This window comes from Protopterus annectens, chromosome 1.part0 (genome assembly GCF_019279795.1).
Source record: "Protopterus annectens isolate FY-2018-M chromosome 1.part0, PAN1.0, whole genome shotgun sequence".
NCBI lineage: Eukaryota > Metazoa > Chordata > Ceratodontiformes > Protopteridae > Protopterus > Protopterus annectens.
Window position 1 is genome coordinate 47,655,112 of NC_056725.1, and position 26,462 is coordinate 47,681,573.

Below are 26,462 nucleotides of genomic sequence, written 5' to 3' on the forward strand. Positions count from 1 at the left end.
CCACACATACATGCACGTTGCTATGTCTCGAGCTCTGTTGTGGGCATAAGATTTCCCCTGTGGATGTCCACAATCTTTGCATATTTGGTTTTGGATAGTTCCCAATCATAATCATGCAAGCTGCCATCATTGTTCAACTTTAACTAAGAAAGGATTAAGAGAGCATTGAATCTGAGAATTTTTGTTTTTGTTTCTTGCAGACCATTCCTCATGTTGCTATTGCTATTGCTGAACAATTTTGATCCAACACCAAATATTAGAGATATCTGAAGAAATAGATATAAGTTGGACATGAAGCATGAGTAATGTTCTTACTCAGAAACGTACATGATTGTATCAGATAGAGGACCCTTTAAGTTTACAGCAGGGGCAGGTACCAGTGACACCAGTACCAGATTGTTTGGCCAAGACCACTTCCAGCTGCTTGTGAATTGATTGGTTTCTTAGTATGCAGCTGAAATCTCTGAGGTCAGCTAGCTTCAAGCGTCTCAGCTTCACAAAGGGAGGTTACAGAAGAAATGGTAAATAGATGATACAGTAAAGACACACTTCTTTTAAGAAGGGCACCAAAATGATAGAAGTGCATATGAAGTCATGTATGCTGGCACTCCATATTTCAGTTTCCATTCACTTGGTGTGGGTTTCCTTTAGGTTAGATGCCATTTGCTCACTTCTGTGATGTCTTCTTTGAGCCTTAGTACAGTATCAGAATTTCCTCCTATTTTGTTGGAGCCCTTCACACACTAGACGGAAGAAAAACGCCAGTGCTCAATGTTCAGACGTTAGAAGTGCTGGCATTGTCAACTCCGTAGGATAGTGGTACTGACAATCTCATAACTTCACATGTAGGTAAAAGTGCCTCTGATGTCATCTTGGACTCAGTCACACTTATTTGCCAAGTCAGTTTTCTGAGGATTAGATTTCATTCATCAAAATACCCTAGTGCTCTGAGCACTCAAGCTTAAATACTTAGACTTTGCTTAGCAATATTTTGCCCTCTTACAAGGAGAAACGTACACTAATCTTTTCACAGGTTATTGCAAAAGTTAAGCCCTCTGATTCTAGGATAGTTAAGAAATGGAAGAGGGCACCATCTCCCCTCCCCTTCCTTCACTGAAGCACATACACATACTTACTTACACTCTGTCTTTCTCATTCACCTGGATAGTCTCTCTCATACACACAGTCACAATCTACACATACTCACACAACCTTGCAATACTTGCCTACTGTGTCACAGTCCCACTGCTGCCATGGACAGCTATGGATGTACACAGCAAAGTACCACATTTAGGCATCATTGATCTGTTCTGAATTAGTGCTGCAGAACTTGTCTTTGAGTCTCTCTGCCATCTGTTTTTATCCTGGTATAAAACTACAGTGACCATTGAATCATTACCTTGTAATGTACTGAGCAGTTCTGCAAGAAACAGGACTGCAGTGTGCTGTGTGTTTCTGAAACCCTCCTATAGTTTTTCTTTCCTTAACCAGGTAAACCTACTAAGCTTAAGTTCTTCTTTATCCAGGAACAGTATCTAGTTAAGTGACTTCTGAATTACAGAGCAGGCAAATGAAAACTGTATTTATAATTAACTCATTACATCTAAGTAAGGGAACCTGAACATGGCAGATTGTTAGAGGCCCATTACTAAGATCAACACATCTCACACATGTGGAAAAGGAGGTGCAGGTTGACATTATTGACTCTCATAATTAGGAGTCAAATATCATTGTCTGATAGGTGACATATTGTACCTCAGTTTAGTATGAGTCACCACATGCAGTTTTTACTTGAGTAGTTGGTGTAGCTGTACAAGTGATAAAACTTGGAAGAAGCTGATAAAATGAAGGCATTGCTGTGTACTTAATTGTGCTTTTCTGCTGTAGAACATTTTAAATGTTGCTTTTTGCTTGTGTTTAGAATGAGTTAGAAGAGCTAGTGAGAAAGGAGCATGCAGTGATAGATGCAAAGACAGAGGCTGAGGGAATCGTGGACATGAAGCATAAAGAGCAACCTGCTAGAAGTCCAGGAAAGAGTGATGTGACACCAACTCAAGAATCATCAGAGAAGACTGGTGGCAGCAACTTATAAAGTTTACATTATTCAAAAAGTAAAGAAAATGGAAATAAGGATTCAAAATCTGTTATAATCTATTACTGGTTTTAATATTATGTATTGAAACATCTGAATGTAGTACTTGACTTTCCTTTCCTGTATCTAGAAGATATTTTTTCAAACTCTAGCTACATAGTGACCTCCCAAACCTCTTGTATCAGAGGCACATGATATATATGCAAATGATCCTTAATTTCAGGCCAATAAAGCCAAACCCCACTTTATTGGCCTGAAATTGTCCAGTAAAATGACAAAACAAGTCATGGGCATTCAGAATCACCAATGAGCTGAAACACCTGATGTTCATAAGGATCATTTGCATATATCTCATATGCCTCTAATACAAGAGGTTTGGGAGGTCACTCAGTGCAAGTTCTAGCTTTGCTGGAGTTTTCATTTTGTTTTTACTGATTGGTTTTTCAGTGACCTTCTCACTCATTGTTTTAAACTCTAACTACATAGAAATATTTTTTCAGACCTGATGCTATCAAAGATGGCATTTATTGTAAGTTGCACACGTGCCTCTGTTTCTGACCACTAAAGATAACTCAATTTAAAACATTCCTCAGTTAACAACTACAGAGACTGTCTTGATCTGCATTTGGAATCTTCAGGTAACATAAACTTTGCATATATTTTTTGTGTAATGGCATGATTATACTTGATAAGTTTGTTTACTTGTATACTGGCCTAGCTTGTGATATTGTTCTAAACTACTACTTTTCCTTATTAAAGTATTTATCAATGAAATTTCCAAACAGTATCTTATTTATGCCAATTATAAAACTTGCTGACTATAGCATGAGTCAAAAGTTTGCATAAAGAACTTATTAAAAAACTCATTTTAGATGTAATATCTAGGGTTGTGATCAGATATACTGTCATAGCTACACTTTTGTGTATTTGAGATCTAGATGTTAAGACATTCCCATCAACACTGAAGCTCAAGAGGTGAAACCTGACATTCATTTTCAGAATACAATAAAAGATTTGGTTCAGAGACCTGATCTTAATTATTTGTAATATACAGATACTTTCTGTGAGTGTGACACATGATACCTTTATTTTAAGAACAGAAGATGAGCAACAGCACTAGTTGTATAACAGCTTTTAAATATGTCTGTGTTGAAGTTTTTAAAGCAGTTAATTGGTTACCGGTACAGTTATGTGATGACTGCAGTCTGTGTGGAAGCATGTTTTTTTTTTTTTTAATAACAGTCAGATTTATACATAAGAAACTTACTTATAATAAGCTTGTGGAGACTATGTTCTGATGTACTTCCACTAATCGGAGCAGTCATGTATTGTATCAGAGTAATGCTTACTGCTTATTATGAAATGAATAAGAATCACAGTTTCTGATGCTTGTTAGTCGTGGAAGGAATCTCTGCTAAAAAGTGCTGACATGCTTCACTTTATATAGTAATCTAGAGTTTTTGTCACTAAAATGCAGACCCTTTTATTTACCCAGGGAGTTTAACAGCATCTACATCACAGCTGTCTACAGTGCTAATCCAAATAGGGCAAGGACCATATTATACCAGGCTATAAATGAACTGCAAAACAGGAATCCAGGCTGTGTTCATCTAGTGGCAGGTGACTTCAATCAAGCCAACTTGAAAACAGGTCTGCCTCACTATTTCCAATATGTGGACTTTGCAACAAGGAGTGAGAACACACTGGACAAAGGTATACAGCAATGTTAAGCTAGCATTTAAGGCAATGCCTCACCCACACCTGGAACACTCTGACCACCACTCCATATTGTTACTACCAGCATATAAACCATTGCTAACTAGAGAGAGATCAACAGTTAGCCAAGTAAGAGTATGGCCAGAGGGTGCAGTCTCGGCACTCCAAGACTGTTTTGAGAGCACAGACTGGAGCATAATCAGTCAAGGAAGTGGCTACTGAGAACCAGTGTATCAACCTGGATGAGTACACCGAGGCAGTGATGGGCTACATCTCGAAATGTGTGGATGATGTGACAGTCACCAAAACCATCATTACACGAGCCAACCAGAAACCCTGGTTGACGAGAGAGGTGTACGAACTACTAAAAGCAAGGAATGCAGCCTTCAGGTCTAGAGATTGTGAAGACCTCAGAACAGCCAGAACAAATCTGAACAAGGGAGTGAGGGAAGCAAAATGCACCTATGACAGAAAAGATCCAGAGCTACTTCTCTGATCAAAAAGACACCAGGTGCCTATGGCAGGGTATCCAGTCAATAACTGACTACAAACCCCTATCTTCACAATCTGAGAACAATGAATTCCTAAATAAGCTGAATGTCTACTTCAGTAGATTTGAGGAAGAGAACAGACTAGCAGCAAAGAAATTGTCCATTGGCCATAAAGAGAAAATGCTCACCCTCAACCCAGCTGATGTCCAAAGGCACTGTGCAGAGTTAACCCGAGAAAAGCTGCTGGGCCTGACAACATCCTAGGGCATGTGCTCAGGGACTGCACAGTGCAACTAAGAAATGTCCTCACGGATATCTTCAGTAACTCCCAGACTCAGCAAATAGTTCCGAAATGCTTCAAGGATACAACAATCATTCCATTACCAAAGAAGTCTCCACCATCATGCCTAAATGACTACCACCCTGTAGCCCTCACCTCCACAGTGATGAAGTGTTTTGAAAGGTTGGGCATGGACATCATAACATCTGGGTTGCCTGTTGATCTTGATCCTCTACAGTTTGCTTACCGAGCAAACTACAGCAGATCCCATCTCTCTAGCACTCCATCTATCGCTGGAACAACTTGAGAATAAAACACCTACACGAGGGTACTATTCATTGACTTCAACTCTGCTTTTAACACAGTCATCCCTCTTCATCTGGTAATGAAGCTGCTCCAACTAGGCATCAACACTCCACTTTGTAACTGGATTCTTGACTTTCTCACAGACAGACCACAGAAAGTGTGCACAGGAAATAACTTCTCAGATAGCATCACTCAACACTGAAGTTCCACAAGGATGTGTACGAAGTCCCTTGCTGTTCACCCTGATAACACATGATTGCACAGCCAGGTACAGTACAAATCACATCATCAAGTTTGCTGATGATACAACGGTAGTGGGATTCATCAGTAATGACAATAACGAGGAAACAGTGTATAGAGATGAGGTGGAACAACTGATTACCTGGTGTGGAAATAACAACTTAGCAATAAATGTGAACAAGACAAAACAGATTGTGGACTGCAGGGAAAATCACAAGGAGCCTTCTCCCCTCACCATCAATGGGAAAAGAGTGGAAAGAGTGAGAAGCACAAAGATTCTGGGCATGCACATTGATGAGGACTTGTCTTGGAACACAGATACAAATGCCATAGTCAAGAAAGCGCACCAGAGATTGCACTTTTTAAGAAGGCTGCGGAGAGCGACTCTCCCATCAACAGTTCTCACTACCTTCTACAGAGGTACTATAGAAAGCATCCTGACGAACAACCTTGTAGTATGGTGTGGAAGTTGCTCTACCTCTGAGCGCAAATCCTTCCAGAGAGTGGTGAAGACAGCTGAGTGGATCATTAAGACCACCTATCCACGACTTGTACTTATCCAGGTGTCTCAGCAGTGCCAGAGGAATAATTAAAGATTGCACTCACCCTGCTTACAAACTGTGCATCTATCATCTGGAAAGTGCTTCCAAAGTGTATGTTGCAAAACTACGAGATTCAGGAATAGCTTCTTCCCTAACGTCATCAGGCTGCTGAACTCTAGTAACCACTACACTCCATGATGTCCACCTGGGTCATACTTTCTCAAATTGTGCATTAACATGGTTACCAGTCTCTTCTAATACTTAGTGCAATATTCACCACGACTGTAACTTATTGGCCGTCTAGGGCAGTAGCAATACAGTAAAGTATCAATTCTGTCAGTGAAATACATGTTGTGAATTCATAAATGAACCATAGTGCAATACTCTAATGTTCACAGTGCAATACTCAAATGTCTTTCTGTGCAAAGATCAATGCAATATCTTAACCAAGTACCTGTGCAATACTAAAGTCTCACGCAAGTAAGTGTTCACTTTGAAAAGTGGTAAAATGTGGTTCTAATTATGTGCAATATTACTCTGGCTACCTGCATGTCCATGACGTAATAGCTATGTGTTATATGTGTAAATGTCTGTGAAAATATGTCGTCTGCACATTGAGTCAGGAGACACGGAATTTTGTTCAGTTTTTGCACTTGTGTGATTTCTGAATGACAATAAAATTTACTTTGACTTATATGGCAATCTGTGCAATTCCCATCTTGCATACTGACATTGAATTTAACAGCCTTTTCTTATCATCACAGTTTCTTATTGGGGAAGTGTATCAGTGCTTGGTTATAGATTATGAGTTTATTAGCTATTATTTAAGTATATCCAATTTTCTTAAACACTTTTCAAACAAGGTTATGTAATGAAGCAGCATCAAATTTGTGTGGATGAGATGGAAAGTAGGATGCTAGAAAGATCTGTGTCTACCAAAATGTAGTCTTCCTTGTGGAGTGTAAGTTAGTTGGGCACTCTTTCTTCAGAATGATCCTCATGTTAGCAGGAAGAGCTTTCATAGGTTCATAGGTGTATACTAGGCTAACGATCACCATGACCTTTATAATCCTAGCCAAGCATAGAAGTCTGTGTGCCTTATAGGTTATTTTAAGGGGAATATGCAATCTAGGGCAAGATTTACAAGCTACCTCTGTACATCCCAATTGATGGGATTCAGGGCTGAAGTCTTTGGACAGATCTAGGAAGACTGTGGCAACATGAGTACCTTGATTTAAGGTTTTTGTTACTGTAATCCACAAAAGGGAGTAGGGCTGATTCTGTGCTGTTATTAGGACTGAAACCATGTTGAGAGTGGGATAAAAAGAAGCTATGTCTTACGATAATGTTCCATCTGTGTTGTAGATCTTCATTCATTTCTGTTAGGACTTCAGTTCTGTCCTCGGAACCGACAGGGCCGGGTACCAAGTGAGTGCCAGCCAAAAACTCTCAGCTAAGACCTACCCACAATGCCCCTCCAATATAGTATAAAAATAATAATAGTGATAGTAGGAGGCTCTGTCTAAGCAGATACCTTAACTGATAAGGAGATCCTAAAGTCCACCAGGAGTCCAGGCAGGGGGAAGGAGGTCGGCAAGTAATGCAGACCAGTTGTTTTACATTAGGAAGGTTTGTGGCAAGCACTGTGGTGGCAGGACAGGTAGCTTTCATCCTTCTAAGTTGGGAACTGCTGATTGAGAGCCCAGTGTCCAAGTGTATTAGTTCTGGTTTAGGCACTTGGGCTTCAGGCCAGTTATTTTACATTAAGAAGGTTCGTGGTCTGCACTCTTGTGGGAGAAGAGGCTGGACTCTGCCCTTCTGAGCTGGGAATTTTCTGGTTAAAGGTTTATAGTGCCTGAATATTTGAACTGTATCTTACTGAAATTGGTTCACCTTGTTTGCTCTAGCATAGACTAGATCCAGGCCTACTGAATCTAGCTTTGTTTATATACTTGTTGTTTGTTTGCTTGTTATTTCCCTGGAAGCTAATTCACCTAATCATAACTTCTCAGCTTCTGTGGATCACTAGTGATATCTGCATTGCTTACTGTACTTACCTCCTTGTTCCACTTGAAAGACAGTTACTGTTTGTCATTCTTGCATTTAGTTACTTCTATCACATTGCACTCAAGTTACCTGGCACTTGCTCACTAAAGCAATTATATAAGTCAGCACTAAAAATTAAAGCACTACACCCTCACTCCCCACTGGCCCTTGTTTTCAATTAAGGATTTCCCAATATTATTCTAGCATGTCCAAAGGTCAGTTGTCAATCTCCTCTCGGTCCAGCTGGTGAATCTGGGAATCTTGAGGCAATGTTATAACTGCCTCATGTACACAGACAACCCTCTCCTCCTCCCACATAACACAAATACTTTAGAGATGCAGCTATTTAGCCAAACTGGAGGCTGAGCTCTCTCAACTCAGGACTGGCAAGACCAGACAGGAGGAGAAGGCAACTACACACACCACAAAACCAGCCTCACATAATGCTACCACTCCACTGAATCAAACACATAAACACACAAAGACATACTGGAGGCTCTGAGTAAAATTTACCTAAACAGCAGAGGCCTCCAAAGCAGACACCCAAACTACTGCTACCTCAAGACACCCCACAAGCAACACATAAACCACAAAAGCAGTGTGCAAAGCAGTCACAGCCCTTAAGGCCAAATACAACACCAAACATACTTGTCATAGGTGACTCCATAGTCAGACACACTGACGTCCCACTCACCAGGCTGAACAAGGAGAGGGTCACAGTAAGCTGCCTATCGGGCGCTAGAATCCGCCACATAACACAAGCACTGGGTCACTCCACAGCAAGTACAAATATGACACAGTCATTGTCCATGCTGGTGTGAACGACCTGAGACGACTCCCTGGAGTGCATGAAAAGAGACATAGAGGAGCTCTCTGATTATGTATCCCAGGCAGGTATGACCCTAACCCTGAGCAGTATCCTTCCTTCACCAAGAATGATGCCACAATATAGAGACAAGATGATCAGCTTTAACAATTGGCTTAATGTCTGGTGTCATTCAAAGGGGATCCAGTGTCTGTCTGCCTGGGATGACATGCTTGACAAGCCACGCTGCTTCCAAGGGACGGCTTGCACCTGTCACCCCTGGGATTCCGGATATTGGCTAAGGCTCTTGCCACCCCATAGTGCCTTTTTAGGCAAGGCTCAAATTCTAAACCTACCACCCTAGAAAACAAAATGGGAAGAAATTGAGGGTAATGCTGCTCAATGCCAGAAGTCTAAATCTCAAAATGCACGACTCGAGGCCCTTCTCAGTATGGAGAACATCGATGTCTGTGCTGTAACTGAAACCTGGTTCAAGGCTCCTGAGAGCACCCGGCACTATTAGGTTTTACCTCATATCATGCGTTCCGCCCCAAAACCCGGACCACTCCACAAAAGGAGGGTGTATCCATATTCATAAAGGATACTCACACCTCCAGGTTGGTGGCAACGCATGAAGCTCGGAAACCATCCAGGTGCAACTAACAATAGGCAAAACTGCTCTACAAATTGTAGCATGCTACAGGCCACCCTCTCAAACTCAGGAACCCCACACAGCCTTCCTGAAGACACTGGAGGGTATAAATGTATCTCAAACACCATCATATTGGGTGACTTCAACTACCGAATATAGACTGGGAACATTACTCAAGCCCTAACTTTCTAGCCCAACGGTTCCTGGAGTTCATAAATTCAAATGCCATGGAACAGCTAGTCACTGTTCCCACGAGAGGAGAAAATATACTAGATCTCATTGTCACAAACATGGGGACAAAATGCTCCACACCGAAGTATATCCCTCATTGGTGAGATCTGATCATAAACTAATCTCACTGGAAATCCACATCCCCCCACCCCAAACAAAAGACCATAGTGAAGAACTTCTCTAAAGCAAACTTCACACTACTCAAGACTGGTGTGGTATCCTTCAAGGCCCCTGAGTCAGAGGAAACCACAACCCAAGCTGGAAGCCCTTACAAATGCCTTCTATGAACACCTCCAGGACTGCATGGATCAGGCAATCCCAAATAAAACCAAGACTCTTTCCACAAAGGGCAAACGTCCAGTCTGGTGGACCCCAGCCATTAACAAACTTTACAATAAGAGGAGAAAGCTATTACATGATAGAACAAAATCCATAAAAGGGAAGTCACCCCTGATCATTATTAGTAAAAAAATACGAGCACTCATAAAATCAACTAAGGCCAATTTTGAGAGAAAAATTGCCATGGATTCAAAGGACAATCATAAGGCCTTTTTCAGCTATGTTAGGAACCTGGGTGGAAACTCACAGATATGCTCAGAATTAGTCCAAAATGATACAAAAATCACTGAACCCACAGACATTGCCAACATACTGGCAGACAGGTTCAGTGCAAACTTCACCCCTCTCCCCTAAAGGAGAGATAACTATCCCAGCCGAGTGTAGCCTCCCGGACATCTCAAATGCGCAGGTGAAAGCTGCTCTCTCTAAAGCTAAAAACACAGCATCAATGGGACCGGATGGTGTCCCCGGCTGTGTGCTACACGAGCTAAATGAGGAATTAAACCCGCACATAAGGCAGCTGTTTAATCTCAGCCTTACCACAGGATCGTGCCCAAGGAGTGGCGACGGCAACTGTGGTCCCACTCCACAAAGGTGGCCTCACGGACCCTGGTAATTACCCCATAAGCTTAACAAGTCTAGTCTGCAAAGCTATGGAGAGGATCATAATGGAGCTCATAAACAAAGATATAGGGACTTGCAGACATTGGACCCGACCCAGTTTGGCTTTGTCAAGGGAAGATCATGCCTTTTGAACTTGGTCGACTTCTTGAAATAGTCACCAAGGCCATTGATGAGGGAAAGGCAGTCCATACAGCCTACCTTGACCTTGCAAAGGCTTTCGACACAATACCCCACTCAGGTATTGTAGAAAAACTTACCAGCTTAAATGTAAACCCATATGTCACAAGATGGGTTGCAAACTGGCTTAAGGACAGAACCCACAGGGTAGAGTTGCTGGCGCTGTGTCAGACTCCAAGCCGGTCACAAGTGGTGTCCCACAGGGCTCGGTCCTTGGCCCGCTATTGTTTGGCATCTACTTCTCAGAAGTACAGGCCAACATGGGAGGACTTTGGCTGACAAAGTTTGCAGATGAGTGCAAACTGGGCCATAGTGGAAAGTGCATCGGACACGGATATCCTTCAGAAGGGACTCACGGAAACAGATAGCTGGTGCCAGAGCCATGGCCTGAAGTTAAACGCCAAAAATGTATAGTCATACCCTTCGGGAAAAACAAGGTAACCCCAAGCTACCATATAGGTGGCAATCCACTAAGCACAGAAGAGGTTATCAGGGACCTGGGGACCCAGGTTGACAGTGGCCTTTCTTTTGACACTCACATTGCTAAAGTGGTTAGAAAGACCTTCTACATTGCCCACCTGATCATGAAGGGATTCACATCCAGATCTAGTGAGGTCATTGTTCCCTGTACTCTTCACTTATCAGACCAATGATCGAGTACAATGCCCCATTCGGGATGTATCTCACCCGACATCTGCAGCAATTGGAGAGACCCCAAAAGTTCCTCACCAAAAGGATAAAGGGACTCCAAAATCTGTCATATGCTGCCAGATTGAAGAAACTCCAGCTCTATTCAGTCGCATACCGTCTGCTCAGAGGTGACATGTGCCTGACATACAAGGCCATGTCCAACCCGGAATTAATGGACATGCTCCACCTCAAAAAATCCAAATCCACCAAAACCACTAGAGCAAGCGACTTAAACCTTAGCACGGATATAAATAGGACGTGCTGGAGGGATAGATTTATCACTCAGAGACTCCCTATGCTGTGGAATAAAATCCCGGTCCATGTGAGGCAGAGCACCTCGCTGACTCTGTTCAAGAGAAATCTAGACCTGTGGATGGGAGATCGTAGGTTTACCCCGGGAATCATCTCTGGGTCACTGCTGGACAGAGGCACAACAAACTAATGGGCACAGTATTTTTTCATATAAGGGGTGGCGTAAGCCACAATAATTTGGGCTAGGCTTATAAATGCCTTAGGGCAGATAGCCTAGTATAAACCTATGAACCTATGAACCTAAGATCTACAACATGGAACATTATGGTAAGACATAACTTCTTTATCTGATGTAAATCTTCATTCATTCCTTACTGTTAGGACCAAGTCCCCAGCTACTTGAGCCCTGGGTGGCCCTAAGGAAGGACATTCCTGAGCACCATAGAACCAAAAGATGCTCGTCCCCTGGAGGCCAAATCCAATTTGTGATATCTGCGCAGATATCCATAGAGGCTCTGGAATGAAAGGCCACTGAGGTAGCTATCAATTTAGTAGAGTGACCCTCTATTTTGGAAGGCAAGGACACTTTGTTTTGATGGTAGATGAAAGTAATGGCATTTCTGAGCCAAGAAGATAAGTCATTGTTGAGACAGGCCGACCCAATCTAGGTCCTGCAAAGGCCACAAACAATTGATACATTTTTCTGAAAGATTTAGATGTTAAGTTGTCAATCTCGCCTTCATTCTTGCTGGATGGGTTCGGAGCCGATCCTCGGCTCCGACTCGGCACTTGCTAAGCTCGAGAGTCACTTTTACCAGCTCGAAGCAGCCCCATATCCCATGATGCAATGCGGTAATTACCCAGATCTCGTTTGCCGCTTCGCTAATGAGGTCATCCTTTTTACCAGCTCCTGGTAAGTGATTTTTCATTGCTCTTTGTGAAAGTTTTAGGTATCCCAATACCCAAATATTTTATTCTTTATAGTTTTTTAGTGAACCTTATTCACTTAGCTCCATACCCATTTCCCTTTAGTTCCCTTATTCATAGTTTCTGTGTTTTGGGCCTTAGGCCTTACCCACCCTCACAGTTCCTGTCAGGATTTTCCTTAGGTGTGTGGGTGTTGTGTCTCACTGTTCTAATTTTTAGTTATTAGTGTCTTTTTGGTCTGATTGGTGTGTGTGTGTGTGTGTATTAGGACTCAGACATGTCCAAAGATACTAGGGTCTCAGGTTTCAAGAAGTGTGACTCGTGCTGTCAGAAGATGTCTCTGACAGATGGTCACACTTCTTGTATTTATTGCCTGGGACCCCTACACCTGCAGGACTCCTGTGCTATCTGTCATTCCTTCAGCCAGAGAGTCCTGCAGGAACGTAGAAATAAGTTGATCCTCAGGGGTTTTCTTAAGCCTGAGAGCTCCCCGGCTAAGGTCGGCTCCGGGAAGCCCTCTAAGCCTCCCAAGACCCAGACTTTGGTGTCCAAGTCTGTGGTCTTGGTTCCGACTCAGCCGGAGTCGGCATCGGCTCCGTCCGGAGCTGATCCTTCCTTGTTGGAAGCTTCAGTACCGGCGCCGTTCGGCGCCGATACCCTAGCTTCGGCACCTGTGTCGGCTCCGGCTAGAGCCGACACCCTAGCGTCGAAGCATGTCTCTGCTCCGGCTGGAGCCGAGATATCTTTGTCTCCGCTCGGAGCCGAACGTTCTTCGGCTCCGATGGCTCAGTCGAAAAAGAGGTCTAGATCTCCTTCATTGGAATCTATACACTCGGCTCCAGCCTCCCCCTTGCTTTTGGAGCGGAGCCATCGGAGCCGATCATCGAGGTCTTCCAGGCTCTCAGACCATGACTTAGAGAGAGTGGTGAGTAGGCTATTAAAATCACAGGCACTAGCCCAGATGCTCCATAGCCCGTCTCAACAGACGACCGCTATTCTACACCCTCCTGAAATTCCTCCTTCAACTCTCCTACAGAGTTCGGAGCCGGAGATTATTGGTACCGTGACTGTTGCTGCTTCAGAGCCGATACCACACCTTTCGGCTTCGTCGTCCTCGACTCCTATCTCTTCCTTGCGACCTTCCTTGGAGGGATCCGGGCGTCGGGCTTCCCTGGTCAGTTCCAAGGGGGCGAGTGGCATCGGACCCTTGTCCGACCCTGTTCTTCCTCTCGGAGCTTCGGCCTTGGTGAGCTCGGCCCCGACATCTGCTTCGGAGCCTTCCCTTTTGGTGGACCAGGGATCCCTGTTTCTTCGGAGCAGGATCTCTTGACCCTCCCTGGGAGGGGAGCCTTCGAGGTGATGAGGAGTGTGCTAGCCCCAGAGCTTAGTCAGCAGTCGGTTCCTTTAGCTCCTCCCTCTATGGTGCCTGTAGATGCCTCTTCCCACTCTCTTGCTCCCGGACCCAGAGATCCATCGCCCCAGGTCTCCCCATTGGGAAGAATTTCCTCTTCCGAGGTTTCTCCTGATCCTTCAGGTGAACCCCCGCGTAAGAGAACCTGCAAGAGGAAGCACTTAGACTCTCCTGCGTCTACAACATCAGATACCGATTTAGATGAGTCGGAGGGGTCCCCAAGATCTCCCTCTGAGGATGTCTCCTTTTCAGACATCCTTGAACTCCTGAAACAGAGGGGGAACTGGCCCTCCATTAATCCCTCCGAGGATGAATCGGTATACCTGGAGGCTTTTGGATCTCGACCCTCCACCTCCTGGGTGTCTCCGCCTTTCGACCCCCTCATGGAAGTCATAGCTCGGAAGGCATGGGCATCTCCTGATTCGGTGGAACCAGTCCCCAGGAGACCTTCAAAGTTTATTACGGCCCCCGCTGAAAAGCAGTTTCTTACTAAGGGTGTCCCGGTTGATGCCATGGTGGTGGCGGCCACCACCAAAAAAAAACTTGTAGATCCTTCCATGTCAGTCCATCCTCCTAACAAGGAATCTAGGTCCAAGGACAGGTATGGCAAGCGGATGTTTTCCTCAGCGACCTTTGCTATGCGTTCGCTGAATTATTTATGTCACTTCACCAGACTTCAGAGAGACAGCTTCAAAGAATTGGGTGAAGTAGTACAGGATCCGTCAGCGGCAGGGGCTCAAGAAAAGATTGCCTCTCAGCTGGGAATCCTTAATTCCATAACCAACTCCTCCATCCGGCTCATTTCTTATGCAGCCGATGGGGCGAGTAGAGCTGCAGGCACAGGAGTGGCTCTCAGACGTCAGTCCTGGATGCGGCTCTGTAATTTTGCAGACCCCTTTAAGGCGTCCTTCACAAACTCTCCCTTTGATGGGACAACATTGTTTGGCCCTCAGGTGAAGGACACTTTGACCAGGTGCGAGCAAGACAGCAAGACTCTTTCTGCCGTAGGAGTCCGTTTCTCCACCCCTTCTAGACCTTACCCCAAAGCTCCGAAGGGAGGTAAAATGTGGTTCAAAATCTCAGGGAGTCACGCCTGACACACGTGGTCAATTTACCCCCAGAGGCAGAGGGGGTAATAACAATAGACACCGCCTTAGGGGCAGAGGAGGTCCGCAGAACCAGGGCAGCAGAGAGCCTCTCTCTGACAAGCCCTTCCAGCATCCCTGAGGTGTTGCCCGACTGTCCACCCTTGGAGGCAGTTGGGGGGAGATTGTCGCTGTACCCAGAAGCGTGGTTTTCCCTCTCTCAAGACAAATGGGTAGAGTCGATCATATCCAAGGGTTACAAGATTCCTTCGAGAAAGCCCTTCCTCAAAAGGTTCCCTTCCAGACGTTCCACCCCGTCTAAGGGAAATTGCAAAACTAGAGGTTTCAAAGCTTCTAAAAAAAGGGCCATCCAGCCAGTACCAACAGATCATTTAGAGTCCGGAATCTACTCAAGGTTCTTTTGGTCCCCAAAAGACGGGAGACTGGAGACCAATATTAGACCTCAGCAGGCTCAACAAGTCTGTCAAAAAGACAAGATTTCAGATGGTCACACTTCAATCGATTTTGCCTTTTCTGGGCAAAGACAACTGGATGTGCTCCATAGACCTTCAGGATGCGTACTATCACATAAAAATCCACAGACGCTCCAGAAGTTTTCTCCGTTTTCGGCTGGGGACCAGTCATTTTCAATTCAGAGCCCTGCCCTTTGGTCTCACTACAGCCCCCAGAGTGTTCACCAAATGCATGGCAGTGGTCACGGCTCACCTGAGACGTCAAGGATTCCAGGTGTTTCCGTATCTCGACGACTGGCTCCTCTCAGCCATCACCAGGCATCAACTTCTCCAAGCCAGAGATTACACTCTACGTCTCTGCGGTCAGTTAGGAATTTCAGTCAACTTCGAAAAGTCTTCCTTATCGCCCTGCCAATCTATTACCTTTATAGGCGCAAATCTAGACACTACTCGGATGTCAGCAAACCTGACAAGTCAGAGAATTCTAGATATCCAAAACCACGTTCGGATCATCCTATCCAGCAAAAGTGTACAAGCCAGGTTGGTCCTGAAAGTGTTGGGCCTCATGGCAGCTGCCATCACACTTCTTCCTCTGGCCCGTTTTTACATGCGTCTCCTACAATTAATGTTGTTCACCCAATGGTCCTTCCAGCAGCTTTCCATGCGTCACAAGATCCTGGTGACACAAACCTGCAAGAACCATCTATCCTGGTGGATTTCCTCTCCTCTAGTCCATCAGGGCAGACCATTTGTTCCCCCGGCCCCGGTAGCCTCGGTCACTTCAGATGCCTCCCTGATTGGGTGGGGGGGGCATTATCAGGGCAGGATGGTTCATGGCACGTGGCAACTGTTCGAATACCACCTGCACATAAATGTCCTAGAGATGAGAGCAGTGCTTTTAACGTTGCAAGCCCTCAACGACTTTCTTCCTTTAGGGACTATTGCAGTTCACATGGACAACATGTCCGTTGTGTGGTACATCAACAAGCAGGGCGGAACCAAGTCCTATCCCTTGTGTCGAGAAGCTCTCAGACTTTGGCAATGGGCGATCTCCTCTCATCGGTTTCTGGTAGCAACGCATATCCCTGGGAAAACCAACATAATAGAGGACAGATTGAGCAGAGCTATACTCATGCCTCATGAGTGGTCTCTCAAGCAATCCATAGTGGAGGAGATTTTTCAGAAGTGGGGCCGCCCATGCTGCGATCTTTTTGCTACACCTCAAAACAGCAAATGCCCAGACTTCTACTCTCTCTTCCCACTTCCGGGCCATCCCCCCAGAGATGCTCTTACCCAAGATTGGCCCCGGGACTTTTATGCTTTTCCTCCCTTTCCTTTGATACCACAAGTACTCCAGAAAGCTACCGTCTTGAGAGCCAGAATGATTCTCATTGCCCCTTACTGGCCTCGACAAATTTGGTTCCCGTTCCTTCATCGCCATCTCTTGGTGCAGCCTTGGCATCTGGACCCAGCTCCAGATCTTCTGACCCACCAGTCGGGTCAACTGCACCGGTCCTTTCCTTCCCTCAACCTCACAGCTTGGTTGCTCCACTTCCTTCCTTAGCCAGGCTTCCTATGATCTCTAATCCCGTTAGAGATATCATAGTAGCTTCTCTTAAGTCCTCTACCAGGAGGATTTACTGTAGCAAGTGGAAACGCTTCTCCCTTTGGGCAAAATCTAAGAACATAGACCCCTTTACTGCCCCTATTCAGTCGGTCTTGGATTTTCTAGCGGAAATTTTTCACTCAGGTTCTTCGTCTTCCACAGTCAAAGTTCAGTTGGCAGCAATCTCGAACTTCCATGTCGGGTTTGCAGACCACAACATTATGTCCCACAAACTTTGTAAAGCCTTTCTCAAAGGAGTGTTCCTTCTTAAACCCCCTGTTAGGGATCCTCCACCACAGTGGGACGTAAATTTAGTACTGACATCCTTGATACTTCCCCCTTTCGAACCGGCTGCTTCATGTTCATTAAAGTTTCTTTCTTGGAAGACACTTTTTCTAGTCGCTATTACCTCGGCTAGAAGAGTGTCTGAACTTCATGCCCTCTGTGTTCGTCCCCCTTATTTGGTCTTCCACAAGGACAGAGTATCCTTGAGAACCAATCCATCCTTTTTGCCCAAGGTTGCTTCTAAGACAAATTTAAACTAATCCATTGATCTTCCTGTATTTTTTCCAAATTATTCCAACAGGGCGGAACAAAAATTACATTACCTAGATGTTCATCGCCAACTCAGATATTACTTGGACAGAACGAAGCAATTTAGGAAATCCGATCAGCTCTTCCTTTCTTATGCTGAAAATAAAAAAAGTCTCCCTGTTTCTAAAGTGACCTTATCCAGATGGCTATCTTCCACCATTTCTGACATTTATCAGCTTAGGGCAAACAGCTGAGCTCAAAACCTAAAGCTCATTCCACAAGAGGTCTAGCCACTTCTACAGCTTTTCAGGCTAGGCTACCCTTAGATACTATTTGTACAGCAGCCACTTGGGCCACTCCTCATACCTTCGTTTCTCATTACAAATTGGATTTGGCCTCCAGGGACAGGGCAAGCTTTGGTTCCACTGTTCTCAAGAGTCTGTTCCATTGAGCCACCCAGGATAGAGGTGCTAGGACCTTGGTCCCATCCAGCAAGAATGAAGGCGAGATTGACAACTTAACATTTAGAAGTTATGTACCTACCATAATGTTCCATGTTAGTTGTCTTCTCGCCTTCTTTCTTGCGTCCCTCCCTCCTGTCCCCCTAGCCTGGACAGACCTTGATCTCCCTTTTTCTCTGGAAGATTCTTCTTCCTTGGACACCAGCTAGTTCTTGTCCTTGATTACCTGGTTTCCCTTTACAGCCTTTTTAGGTTAGTTGTTCCTCTTTCCTTGATGGAAAGTTTTTATAGGCAGTTTTTCCTCTAGATACCAAACGAGATCTGGGTAATTACCACCTTGCATCATGGGATATGGGGCTGCCTCGAGCTGGTAAAAGTGACTCTCGAGCTTAGCAAGTGCCGAGTCGGAGCCGAGGATCGGCTCCGAACCCATCCAGCAAGAAAGAAGGCGAGAGAAGACAACTAACATGGAACGTTATGGTAGGTACATAACTTCTAATTCTATCCAAGTAGAAACAAAGTTGCCTTTGAACATCAAAGGTATGCAGAAGGTATTCCCGTCTATTTGAATGGTGGGAAAAGAAAAACAGTAGATCTGAAGTAGGAGATTCATTTGTCTGTAACCTGTGGGTTATGGATCCGATATCGGATTTGAACCAGCATGGTTTTCCAGCTATGGATCCGAGCTCTCAGCTCCTCCCCTCACCCGTAATGCCCTGCTCTCCCTACATGACCCCAGATCTAGTTTGCCGCGCTGGTGACCAGATTGGATTTCAGAGCTCTTCAGCTAAGTGTTGATTATTGCATTTTTCAGTGCTAAATTTAAAGATTTTCAGTTAGTTTTGTGTGGAAGTTGTAGGTTCCCTATCTTTATAGCTTAAAGTTTTTTAGTTTTTATAACTTTTAGTTACCCTCCCCTCGCTGGTGCGTAGTGTGTGTTTGGGCCTGTGTTTGCTTGGCTAGTTAGCCTTTACTTTCTTTAATTTTCAAGATAAAGTAAAGTAGTAGTAGTATCCTTAGGATGTCTGAACCCCCTAAGGCTTTCTTTTCGAAGTGCTCCGAGTGTGGCCATAAGCTTTCCCCTGCTGATGGCCACACTGGTCGTCGATGCCTTGGGGTTGAACACCTCACTTCTGGATGTTCCATTTGTGCAGGGTTCAACCCAGGGCATTGAAGGAGCGGAGGTCAAGCTGGTCCTGGCGGGACTTTTGCCCCGGACTCGGCTTGACTACCGCTCCTTCGGGGGTACGTGTCCACGGTTCCCTCCTCTCGGCTCCCTCCTCCACCTGGGACTCAACCTCCCTCTAGTGGTTTGGAGGAGAGGGAAGCAAGAAAGAAGGACCGGAGGGAGAAGCACCATAAGCGGCGGGCCGAGACCTCTGTTTCGGCCCCACCTGCCAAGTGGGCTTCTCCTCCGGCCTCCTTGTCTGCTGGTTCTCCCCCTCCTCGGCTCCGGTCTCCTGTGTGCTTCTCACCGGGACCTGAGGAGGAGGAGACCCGATCTCCGTCGAGGCTATCGAGGCACTCTAGGCCTACCTCGGTAGCCTCGTCGAGATCCACGTACAGTTTATCTGATGCTGATCTGGACCGGATGATGAGAAGGTTCATCCAGGCCCAGATGCAGATGGGAGTGCTCTTGCCTCCCCTCTGGGGAGCTCGACCTTTCTTTAAACCTATAGCTCCTTCTCCGACCCGCTACCGGGTTCGAGCAGTTAAACCGAGGTGGGTCGGCGCCGATAGTACTGGGTACTTCGGATCTGACCCTGCCCTCGAGTGCTTCGGATCTGACCTCTCGGAGCCTGGATCCGAGCTTCGGATCCGGGGGGATCAGTGCTCCTTCGGCGCCGTCGGTGTCGGAGCGCGCAGTCCCCTCGGATCCAAGTGCTTCGGTGCCGGCTCCGATCCACTCTTCGGATCCTAGGGGGAGCCGATTATCGGATCCTTTGGTCGAGGTCGGCTCCCACTCGGCTTTTGATGTAGTGGAGAGGGCCCTGTTGAGGGTTTCCGGACCCCCGGCACTTGCTTCGGCTCCGTCCCGCACTCCATCTGCACTGGGCCAGGCTTCCACCATCCGGCCACTGGGACAGCCCGCTCCTTTGCCCCAAGTTGTTCCTTTGGAACATGACACCGCTGCGAGGGTCCTCTGACAGCCCCGGAGGATGCCCCTCGCAAGCATTGCAAAGGAGGCACATAGACTCCCGAGTCTCTCACAGAAGACACGGATTTGGAGGAAGGAAGGCTCCCAAGATCACCCCGAGGATGTCTCCTTTGGCGACATCATGGAAATGCTCGCATAAGGGGTGGTCTGCTAAGTCTTCCTCGGACGAGTCCGTGTTCTTGGAGGCATTTGAAGTGGGCCTGTCTACCTCTTGAGTGTCCCTCCTGCCGACCCCTGGTGGACCTGATTACCACCAGGGTGTGGAAGGATCCGGACACCGTGGAGCCAATCCCAAAAGGCCAGACCGTATACTTAGTCCCCGCTGACCGTGCCCACTGGAGTAAGGGGCCTCCGTAGATGCCATGTTGGCGGCAGCCACCAAGAGGGAACTTGCTCAGGAGAGCCTCAGTCCATCCCGAGCAAGGAGTCTCGGATGATGGACCGCTTGGGGAAGCGAATGTTTAGTTCAGCGACCTTTTCAGTGAGGCTGAACTACCTGGCGTGATTAGGATGCAGCGATCTTATCAAGGAATACGCTGCATCCCCCCCAGAGTCCATGTCGGAGGAGGACAAATTGTTGCACTCCACCCGTATGGCCACTCTCAGGTCCGTCACTAATACCTCTATGCGGTTACTGTCCCATGCTACGGAGGGAGCCGCTAGAGCCGCAGGGACAGGCCTAGTTACTAGACGTCAGGCCTGGCTCTGTCATTGCGATTTCACGGAGCCCTTCAAGGCGTCATTCGCGAACGCTCCCTTCGATGGTTCTGCCCTTTTTGGCAAAACTGTTCGCGATACTTTGACCCAGAGCGAGGAGGACGGGAAGACGCTGTCTGCCGTCGGAATCCTCTTCTCTGTGCCCCAGAGGCCCTATTCTAGGAACCAAAAGGGCCAGAAGAAGATGTGGTTCCGGAAGTCGCAGCAGTCCCAACCCGCTCCGGACAACCAGTCCTTCCGTGGCAGAGGAGGACAGGGAGGATGCCACCCCAGGGGCAGAGGGGCTCCCAGGAACTTCGGGTCCAGAGAACCTTTCTCTGAACGGCCCGCGCAGCAGCCCTGAAGGGTTGCCCGGCTGCTCCACTCTGGAGGCAGTCAGGGGACGTTTTTCTGAGCACCTAGCGGCATGGGAGTCCATAACATCAGACCGCTGGGTCCTCCGCATCATATCCAGAGGATACCGCATCCCATTTCATCACATTCCAAAATTGAAGTCCCTCCCCGACGTTCCACCCGGTCAGTGGGAGGCCGCTTTAGCAGAAATTGGCCATCTGCTAAAGAAAAGAGCCATCCAGCCCGTCCCCCCAGACCAGATCGGATCAGGGTTCTACTCCAGGTTCTTTTTAGTGCCAAAAAAGACGGGGGATCTAAGACCAATATTAGACCTTTTACTCTTGAACCTGGCAGTTCCCAAGGAGAAGTTCCGAATGGTTACCTTACAGTCCATTCTCCCCCTTCTGGGAGAAAATCACTGGATGTGCTCTATAGACCTCAAGGATGCGTACTACCATATCCTAATGGACAGACGCTCCAGGAGGTTTCTCCGCTTCCGGCTGGGAGCCAGTCACTACCAATTCCGGGTCCTTCCCTTTGGTCTCACCACAGCCCCCAGGGTGTTCACCAAAGTATTAGCAGTGGTAGCGGCCCACCTGAGGCTTCAGGGGGTACAGGTCTTCCCTTACCTGGACGACTGGCTCCTCACCGCTCCAACAAGGCATCTACTGTTATTGGCGCGAGATTCCTTTCTCCATCTAGCTCCCCGTCTGGGCATCACAATAAATGCAGAAAAGTCCAACCTAGCCCCTACGCAGTTCATAGATTTTATAGGTGCCAGGTTAGACACGAGACGGTTAAGAGCCTTCCTCACTGCGGACAGAATTCAGAATCTGCAGCTCCAGGTGCGGGCCATCCTCCACTCCAGCTCAGTTCCGGCGGAGTTGGTCCTGAGGGCTCTAGGGTCCATGGCAGCAGCGATAGCTCTTCTTCCTCTCGCCAGGTTCAATATGCGGGTCCTTCAATGGACACTCCTAGTTCAGTGGTCTTACCTTGCTCTTCCTATGCATCATCCCATTGCGATCAGCAAGGCTTGCAAGCGGTCCCTCCTGTGGTGGCTCCACTCACAACATCTCCACGGAGGCCGCCCCTTTTGTGCTTCTCCCCCTCTCGCCACGGTGACCACGGACGCCTCCCTCCTCGGGTGGGGGGGGGGCATTTTGCAGGCCGGACGGTCCAAGGCACGTGGAACAATTCAGAGACCTTACTGCATATCAATGTTCTAGAGATGAGAGCAGTGCTCTTAGCGTTGCAAGCACTACAGGTCTTTCTTCCCTTGGGAACTATTGCAATTCAGTCGGACAACATGTCTGTCGTCTGGTATATCAACAAACAGGGGGGAACCAGGTCTTACCCTCTTTGTCGAGAAGCCATGAGAGTGTGGGAATGGGCAATCTCCACCAACCGCTTTCTCATCTCAACGCATATTCCGAGTCGGTCCAACATCCTTGCGGACAAACTCAGTCGCACCATTCTCTCCCCTTACGAGTGGTCTCTCAATGCTCAGGTAGCGAACGCATCTTCGCAGTGGGGAACTCCTTGTTGCGATCTTTTGCGTCTCCCTCAAACACCAAGTGCGACAGTTTTTTCGCTCTAATCCCTCCACCCGGAGATACCCCAAGAGACGCTCTGGTGCATGCTTGGCCCCCCGGTTTCTTTATGCTTACCCCCCTTTGCCTCTGATGCTCCAAGTTCTTCAGAAAGCCTCTCGGTTGGGGTGCAGAATGATTCTCATTGCCCCATTCTGGCCTCGACAGATCTGGTTCCCTTTCCTAAGGTCTCACTCGGTGAATCCTCCTTGGATTCTAGATCCCATTCCGGATCTGATATCTCACCCGTCCCATCTATCAACCCCGAATCTGGACAACCTGAAGCTGACTGCTTGGCTGCTCCAGTTCCACTCCTAATCAGGACTCCCGGTATTTTGTCTCCAGTTAAGGCCATCCTGGTAGCGGCTCATAAACCATCTACCAGGAAAGTTTACTGCAGCAAGTGGAAACGGTTCTCCATTTGGGCGGAGCGGCAAGGTCTAGACCCCTTCACAGTTCCCCTTCCTCTGGTGCTTGACTTCCTAACCACTCTTTTTAATGATGGTGCCAGTAGTTCCACGGTCAAAGTGCAACTTGCGGCAATTTCTCACTATCACATTGGTCAAGACTCCAGTCCACTGATGTCTGCCAAATTGTGTAAGATTTTTCTAAAAGGTACTTTTCTCCTCAGACCCCCTGTAAAGCAAGTGGTTCCTCCTTGGGACCTATCATTGGTTCTTCAGGCCTTGACCGCTTCCCACTTCAAACCCGCGGCTACGGTAGATCTAAAATTTTTATCATTCAAGATGGCCTTTTTAGTAGCCATTACCTCGGCCAAAAGAGTTTCAGAACTTCAAGCCTTATCCGTTAAGCCTCCTTACTTGGTCTTTCATCCGGACTGTGTATACCTCAGGACCAACCCGTCCTTTCTTCCTAAGGTAGCTTCTGAAGCAAATATTAATCAATCCATTAACCTCCCTGTTTTCTTTCCTAAATATCAAAAAAAGGTGAATACAAGCTACATTCCTTAGATGTTCACAGGCAACTTAGATTTTATCTGAACAGGACAGATGGTCATAGGCAATCCGACCAGTTGTTTATTTCCTTTGCTAAATTCAATTTGGGTAAACCAATTTCCGAAGTCTCCTTATCACGCTGGATTTCTCAGTGCATCTTATTGGCTTATCAAGCTTCTGGAAGGCCCGCACCGGAGGGAGTACATGCCCATTCAACCTATCAGATGTTCTTCATTCCACATTGCTGCAGTCCTAACACTTGGGTAGTCCGCTGTCCCAGTCGGCCCGAATACCAAAGTATATGGCTGACGTCGGTCAAGGCGCATTAGTTTGGCGTCAGGACGTCAGGGTACAAATGCGCATGACCGACGTCATATCCTCAGTCTTTTTTGCCGCATGGTCCGATGCAGAAGCAGTTTTGCGAGTGCAGGTTGGCGTTCTGAAATTTTCTGAAGTCTGAGTTTCAGACCGAATCAAAGTTGGCTAAGTACCCCGTTGGGGAATATTTTGTTTTTTTCTTGCCTCAGTATTTAACCGGATGTCAGAAAAAGTGAATAACTGTATTTCTTGTGGGAAACAGATACCTCATAGGGATTACCATACCTTGTGTATACCTTGTTTAGGGCCTGAGCACGACGTTGTTGGATGTCGCTCTTGTGCTAGATTTAACAAACGCACTATAAAGAGAAGGTTAGACTGTGCCAGGTTAGTTTTTGGGAAGCGTTGTAATTATAAAATGCCGTCGGATGCTCCGACGCCCGCTTCGTCCAAGAAGCGCAAGGACAAAGCTGCAAAGCCTAGGTTGGAAGAACCGTCAGTCCCGGACGTCGGTTCTTTAGAAGGCTCAGTGGAGCCGGAGGTTCTGCCAGGAGTTTCTTTGGAGTCTCAGTGAGAGACTTTACTGTTACAGGATGTGTCCTCTCAGGAGGTAGGCCAGGCTGAGGGGGCTTCTCAGGTGGCTGTTCTTCCCTCTCTTCCTAAGGTGGTTAGAGCCTCCCCTTCTGTTTCCAAGGCTTCTTTGAGAGGCAGGCCAGGTTTAACTTCAGTGGGGGTTTCTCCTAGTTCTTCAGGATCTTTGCCTAAGAAACATATGCTTAAAATGGCAGAAGATTTGATTACTATGATTAGAGGTTCTATGCCCCCTCCTGATAAGAGGCCTAGGGTGGAACCTAAGTTTGAGAGTTTTGAGCAGTGTTCGGAGGCTTCTGAGTCTTCGGCTGAAGACGTGCAGGAGTATCCTCCTTATTCTGATTCTGATGTGCATGCTTCTACTCCTTCAGCTTCTCCTCCTGAGGATTTTTCTTTTCAGAGACTCTTCATTCCATGAGGGAGCATATTAAATGGGAAGGTCAAGATTTCTCTGAATCGAGAAAGAGGCGTAGGGAATTTTTGTTTTACCCCAGCATAGGCCTTTAGCTATACCTCCTGTTCTGAATGTGGTGGAAGATGTATTTGCAGTGGCTTCCCTGAACCCTGGTTCCTGGCCTCCTGCCCCAGTTAAACCAGATAGGTACTATAGGGTGCCTGAAGCTCATAAGTATCTTTTAAGAGTCCTAGGGCAGACCCGAAACTGTTTCTCAGGGGCCTAAAGGTGTTAAGGCTTCTGTTGTTAAAAATCCTGTTCCTCCTGATAAAGAGGCAAGGGCTTTGGATAGATGGGGAAAGAAAGTGTATACTTCTTCCACTTTAGCCATGAGGGCGTTGAATTGCCAGTTTCACATGTTAAAATATCAAAATTATCTCCTTTCACAATTGAAGTCTAAGGTGGATGCTCTGGCGGAAGGTATTGAGTGTAAAGAGTTGCAGGATTTAGTTCATGTGTCTGAACAGGTGGGTAAGCATTCCTTGCAATGTGGTTTTGATGCTGTGCAGGCCTCCTCGAGGGTGGCTGCCACTGGTTCTGTTCTTCAGAGGCACGCCTGGTTGAAGGATCAGAATTTAGCTGAGCATGTTAAGACAAGGATTTTGGATGCTCCATTACAGTCTGATGTGTTGTTTGGTTCGCCTGTGGAAGCAGTTTTAAAGAAAATGGAGGACAAGGCTAAGTCTATGCAGACTGTTAAAGATTTTTTGCAGGTGCAGCCTCCAAGTTTAGTAGAAATTGGCCTACTAAGGGATGGACATATCCTGCTTATGATTCCCAGTCTAGGGGTAGGTCTAGGCGTGGTAGGGGTAGAGCTCAAGGTTCTTTTAGGCCTAGAACAGGAGTTCACCTGCTCAGTCTTCTGGTGAGGGCAGGGGTCAGTCCTTTCGTAAACAGACCCAATGACCTGCCTTTTCAGCTGCCAGTACATTCTCGTCTGGCAGCACCTTTGGGAGGAAGGCTGGCTCTTTTCAAAGAAAATTGGGATTTAATTACCCAAGACAGATGGGTATTGGATATCATTCACCACGGTTACAGGTTTTATTTCCATACCTTGCGTCCTTTCAAAGGCATGCCAGACATTCCTCCTCTACAAAGAAAAGAGGCTCACAAGCAAATTTCTCTGTTACTCCAAATAGGGGCCATTCAGCCGGTTCCTGTGCCAGAAAGGGGCCTAGGATTTTATTCTCGTCTGTTCCTAGTACCAAAGAAGGGGAACACGTGGAGACCAATTTTGGATTTATCTATCCTCAACACTTATCTGGACATTCCCAAGTTCAAAATGTTGACGTTACAACAGCTTTTACCTCTGCTGGGCAAAGATCACTGGATGGTAACTTTAGATCTCAAGGAGGCTTACCTTCAT

The 26,462-nt window shown here is 46.6% G+C and overlaps 1 protein-coding gene across 2 annotated transcripts in view; it reads left to right on the top strand.

The window, feature by feature from the left end:
* SIRT2 (sirtuin 2) overlaps positions 1-2,348 on the top strand; it is a 1,239,326-nt gene extending 1,236,978 nt beyond the window's left edge. For both annotated transcript variants that reach the window (XM_044082288.1, XM_044082354.1), the window contains exon 16: positions 1,922-2,348. In XM_044082288.1, coding sequence (XP_043938223.1) covers positions 1,922-2,092 — 171 coding nt within the window. In that variant the 3' untranslated portion in view covers positions 2,093-2,348. The remainder of the gene's footprint in view (positions 1-1,921) is intronic.
* Positions 2,349-26,462: the final 24,114 nt, after the last annotated feature.